Source organism: Apis dorsata, unplaced genomic scaffold, assembly GCF_000469605.1.
Source record: "Apis dorsata unplaced genomic scaffold, Apis dorsata 1.3 scaffold_68, whole genome shotgun sequence".
NCBI classification, from domain to species: domain Eukaryota; kingdom Metazoa; phylum Arthropoda; class Insecta; order Hymenoptera; family Apidae; genus Apis; species Apis dorsata.
The window spans coordinates 315,742-321,191 of record NW_006263366.1 but is presented as its reverse complement, the minus strand read 5'-3'; the positions used below and the strand labels follow the sequence as shown (position 1 = coordinate 321,191).

The window sequence follows — 5,450 nt, the reverse complement described above, 5'->3', positions numbered from 1 at the left end:
TATATATATATATATATGTGTATGTGTAACTCGTTCAACCCCTTCGATGCGTGGGTGGTTTATCCTGCGCCAAACATGAGAAACTACCCTTAACAATGAAAGGGATAAATATTACGTCCTACCATAGTCCAGAAGAAATTCTGAATTCTGTTTTTGTTTTTGTTTTTTTCTCTCTTTTCCTCTTAATATTTCTCTAAATAAATGATAGAATATTGGAGAAACAAAACAGCTATACGCGATATTCCTCTTGTCGTGTCAAAATGATCATGATGGCTTCTGGACTGGCAGTAGATCGTTTATTAATTTGAAAGCTCGTTTAGAGCTGATGTTATTATATACGTTATATATGTATGTATATGTATATATATATTTATGTATCTTTTTTTTTTTTTTCTTTTGGAATTTCGAAGAAACAATTGGCTCTTGTATAATGTCGTTTTTAGTAGCTTTTTCTATTGGAGCATAAAAAGAAATACGATTTCAAGAGTCTTTTGAAAAATTAAAATTCTTCAAAGATATAATTTTTAATTTCAAGGATAAGGAAATTTAGAATTTTTCGTTTAATTAATCTTAATTTAATTATCTTTTAGCCAAATGTTCTTCGAGGCAAACTCAAAACGACGTGTAATATATTAGCAATGCCCCTGAATCGAATAATTCGCGAATTTCATAGCGGTTAACGCATAATCCTAAACACTTTTAATTTTTCACTTTCTTCCTTCTTTCTTCCTTCTCCGAAATAATAACTTTTTTTCCTTTCTCTCGTTTCGCCGCATTACACAAGGTAGCGATCGTCCATCTAATTCTCTTTGATTATAAAATTCGCGTAAGCAATTTACTTACTTGTCGATTTAGAAAATATATATATCCTACCTCGATTAAAAATTAATTCGGTTTCCAGATCATTAAAATGTAATCGTTTAAAATTTAATAAAAAGAGATATATCGGGCAAAGATGGTTTAACGGTTTGATGTAATCAGCCATTCAAAAAACGATGAACGCTCAAAGCACTAAAAGCACAGGCGGCAGACGCGCATACATCGACAAGTGTCCCACGAGAGTGTAAAGTGTATCGTATTAAAATACAGCTGTTCAATCTTTTCATTTCTTCTTTTTCTTGCTAATTTTGTAATTTCTCTTTCTTATTTCCTCCCACTTCCCTTTCCTTTTCTTTTTTTGTTTTATTCATCCTCGCTTTTTTCCCCTGGCTTCCATATTTTCTCCCTGTACGTGTATCGTCGTATCAATATTTTACTTTTCTCTCCTCTCCTCTTCCATCCCTCTTTTTATCTCTCGACTTTTTCATCGTCAAATCGTCTAAAAATATGTCCTATGTATTTCTCTTCTTATTTTCCCCATTCGCTCTCAGATTCTCTCCTCCTTTCCTCTCTAATAATTATATCCTTATGATCTTCCATTCATTGTTCATTTTTTTTTTCTTCTTCTTTTTGCGAACAACAAAACGAATTATTACCGACACGCATGCACACATCTGTAAATCGCTTGTACAGGTTGCCTACGCCTAGGTGTATATGCAGAATGAAACACGGACGGTAGTGCCTAAGAGAAGCTCGCCCAAGATCCGAGAATCTCGCGTGCCGAGAGAATATACGCTGGTGCGTTTCGCATTTCCGTGTCGATCATCGTTTTCCAATTTTTCCTCCCCCTTCTTTTCCCGCACGAAAATCGTGTCGTACCACCTCGCGTCACCATACTTCCTCCTTCCACTTTCCTCGCCGTGTACTTCGTTTCTCTTACATTTCAAATCGTTGCTCCTCGATGCCAATCTCCGTCAGGAAGACATCTTCTCCGTCATTCGCATCTCCAATATATATATATATATATACCGTGTATCGCTCAAAGAAAAATCAAAATCGTTGATTATCGATCCGTTCGCCTTAACGTTATATCTCTTCTTCTTTTTCTTCCCCGTACAATACGATTCGAAATCGCGGCACAGCCTTTCCGTGGAAATTACGAAACGTTTCCACGAAGGACTTGGCGCCGCCTCCTCCAACAATCCGTCATCGTCCCGATCGTCCTGGACTCGTCTTTCGTGGGCGATCGACGCGAGCACCAGTGCGTCGTCGAAGAGACTTGACTCGATCTTCGATTCTCGCTTATTCCCTTCTCGCTCCTCCTCGCTAAAGGGACAACCGGGGGGATTTTCCCCTTTTTGGTTGGTGGATTTCCATAAAAAAAAAAAAAAGAAAGGAACCTTCTCCTCCCCCAAAAACGTGGACACGCGAAGATCGACCGTCGACCGACCGGTCTCAAGCTACTGGCACCGAGTTCTCGTCAGTTAGGAACGCCTCGTTACGCTTTGTCCCGCTTTTTACGACGCTATATTCAGGCCTGCGCTTCATGAGATACCATCGAAGTCGGCCGGGACCCTTTCACAAATAGTCGTTGTCCACCGCCTGCGCATCCTGCGACTTCAGGGTGGCCATCTCCTCAACCGTGCCCTCTTCCGCTTCCTGCTCCTCCACGAAGCTGATGCTTCCGGCCTTGTACCACACCACTATGTCCACCACGAAAGCGAGAATCAAGATTCCACCCGTGGTACCTGGACAATCCGTGAAACGATTATCGGTTGAAAGATAGATCGAGAAATTATATAATTAGATATATATATACAATCGTGAAGAGGTTATAAATTTGTAATAACAACGTATTCATCTTGGGAACGATTCATCTCTTCGAAGATATAAATAATATCGGAGAAGAGAAATTTAGCCTTGGTATATTATATATATATATATATATGTATAATAGACAGGCAAGAGCGAGCAGTAGTAAGTCGGATAATCGAGATGCAGATATTTCCGACTTCTCCTCGCCGCAGATTTCTTCTTAACCGCGGTACGTACCATGATAGAACATTCTAAAGACATTCGAGTCGTAAAGCCAGCAGGCACCTCGCTCGCCGCAAGCGTATTCCCATACGAGACAAGCGGAGTCCACCACAGCACCATAAACGATTGGACACGGGACGTTACCTGGAACCAACCGACCAACGGATCATCCGCCTGATAAATTCATTTACGAAGTTCTCCCTTCCGATTCCATCGTCGAGGGGAAATGGAAGATTTCGATCCACGATCCTCGTTACGTGGATCACGATAGATAGGGGAAGGGAGGATGACGGAAGGCATAATAATTACCGAAGAGGCCGATGGCGAATTGTATGAGGCCCAAAGCCATCGCCTTGTCCCGTGGATCCACGCACCTGAGGATCAACAGCATGGAGCCCACCTCGCTGGTCGAGTGTATGAAAACGAACACCGAGAACAGGACCATATAAACCCAAAAGTTACTGCACTCGAGCTCGCAGTAACCGATCGTCGCGGTGCTCGCCGTTTCCGGTGTTGTCAGATTCGACCCGATACACTGGCAGTTGTAAAACTGTAAAAAATCGCGAAACAGGCGTTGTTAAGGTGTGCCGATTGTTTTCTTTCTTTTTTTTTTTTTTTTTTTTTGTACACTCGATGCAACTACCATGTCACGTCTTCTTATACGAGAATTCGTGCGTGAGAATCCTGCGATGGATTTTTACACGTCGGTTATTCGACACGTTTCGACACGATCGATGTATCGAATAGGCAGGTTTGGAAAAAAAAAAACGCGCCATTTTCGATGCGAAGAAAGCGAGAAAATTTGGATGGAATGCATAATATACGTCTTTGGGCACACGCTTTGCGCGTAATACGTACATTTACGTGCGTGCATTTCGTTTAATCCCCGCGAAATCCGAACAATTGGAAATTGAAATGTTCGCGATAAGGCGAATGTTTCAATTGCGAAACTAATGACTTGCTTGGTTGCGCAATCAATGAAGCATTGTTTCGTTCGAATAATGCGATTTCCTTCGCAAATGGTCGGAGCAAACGGCACATTTCTGGCCTAGTTGCATGCCACTGTCACCGATAATTACGATCGAGTCTATTTCCCGATCGAGCATCATATATATCGATATTCTCTCTTTCGCGATGACGTCAGTGAGTCCGCGCTATCAGAGGATTGTACGCGCGAGAAACAGCGAAAACGATTATTCGAATCACGGAGTAACGTCGTAAACAAATCGACAATGAAATCGATGAAATCGATGAAATTTCGCATCGAGTTTTGCGCGTTCTTAAATTGTTGAAACCAAATCGCGAGTAATATATCGAAAAGTGTTCTTTTTTTTTTTTTTTTCCCTCCCCGTAACGGATATCCCGAGAAGATCTCGAGATAACGATCAATGTCCGTGGTACTCACCGATGCAACTTTGCCATCGACGATCGTGTAATTGGAGCAGCCCGCGTGACACGCGGAAAAATAAGTTTTACCATCGGCACCGCAAATCGGACTGAACTTGTTCCGAACGCAGTCGCAGGTAGCCTCGCAGGTCGGCTCGAAGCTGGACAATCTGGAAAGATTTATTCGTTGTCGTTCGTCATTTTTCCTTTTTCTCCTCCCTTTTTCTTTTCTATCTTCTATTAAAGGAAAAGGAATTGGCTCGAAACTTTTAACAACAACTTTACGCGATCGAATGGATTGGTATTATGGTAGTAAAAATACTTACCCGTCAGAATGGGAAACTAGACCGGCGAAATCGTCCATAGGGCAACCGATGAACATCAGCACACCCATGCCGATCGCGTATATTACAGCTGTGAAGGCGATCCAGGCTGCGACGAACCTGGCGTTAGGCTTTGCCCTCAGGATAAACACTCCGCTAATTATAATACCCAAACCCATTACTAAAATACCACCGACACCTGCGAAGAGAGAAGTCAAAATCGTCATATCGCCCTTCTGTAGTTTCTTGTTTCTTTGTCTCGGATTTAAATTTCGAGAAATCTTGGATAAAGCGGGGCGTCTCTCTTTCTCTATTTTTCTTTTTCTTTTTTCTCGATTCAAGAGAGAAAGAAAGAGAGAAAGAAAGAGAAAGATTGGAAGGATCGAAATATGTTGATGGAAAAAAAAGAGGAGAGGGAGGAGGATCGGGGCGAGAAAGTTTGCTCGCGTGTCTATTGGCGAAAATTACCTGAGATCATGTTCGCATGATGAGCTGGCAAGCGAAATTGGCTCTCGAGGTACTTTGGCAGGAAGGTGTAGAGGCCGGCGATCGGTAGGATGTGCAGCACGCTGCTGGCCGTCCGGAACATAAGAATGTCGTTCTTCAACAGCCTCTTCACCGCTTTAGGGAAGTCTGCAACAGGTAGAGAGAAGGCGAGGTGTAGCGAGTGCATCGAGTCGTGCAGGCGACGCGCGAGCCGTGCATCGCGACCTGCAGCGAAACCATTTACATAAAATTTATTCCTCCTCTTTTTTTTGCCTCCCCGATCCTCTTTGTCTCGTCCCTTTTTTTCTCTCTCTCTTTCTTTTCTTTTCTTTTTTTTTATTTTTTTTTTTACTTCCGAAGATCATTCCTTAAAAGTCGAGAAAATAATTCATCAACTTT

The 5,450-nt window shown here is 42.1% G+C and overlaps 1 protein-coding gene across 4 annotated transcripts in view; it reads right to left on the bottom strand.

Annotated features, from left to right (window-relative positions):
• Positions 1-1,430: 1,430 nt before the first annotated feature.
• LOC102679526 (solute carrier organic anion transporter family member 74D) overlaps positions 1,431-5,450 on the bottom strand; it is a 79,445-nt gene continuing 75,425 nt past the window's right edge. For 3 of the 4 annotated variants that reach the window (XM_031515389.1, XM_006610014.2, XM_006610012.2), the window contains 6 exons: positions 5,034-5,198; positions 4,569-4,764; positions 4,262-4,412; positions 3,166-3,406; positions 2,872-3,000; positions 1,447-2,567 (listed from right to left, as the gene is read on the bottom strand). In XM_031515389.1, coding sequence (XP_031371249.1) covers positions 2,398-2,567; positions 2,872-3,000; positions 3,166-3,406; positions 4,262-4,412; positions 4,569-4,764; positions 5,034-5,198 — 1,052 coding nt within the window. In that variant the 3' untranslated portion in view covers positions 1,447-2,397. Of the gene's footprint in view, positions 2,568-2,871; positions 3,001-3,165; positions 3,407-4,261; positions 4,413-4,568; positions 4,765-5,033; positions 5,199-5,450 lie in introns of all 4 variants that reach the window. The other variant, XM_031515390.1, reaches the window with a different exon arrangement.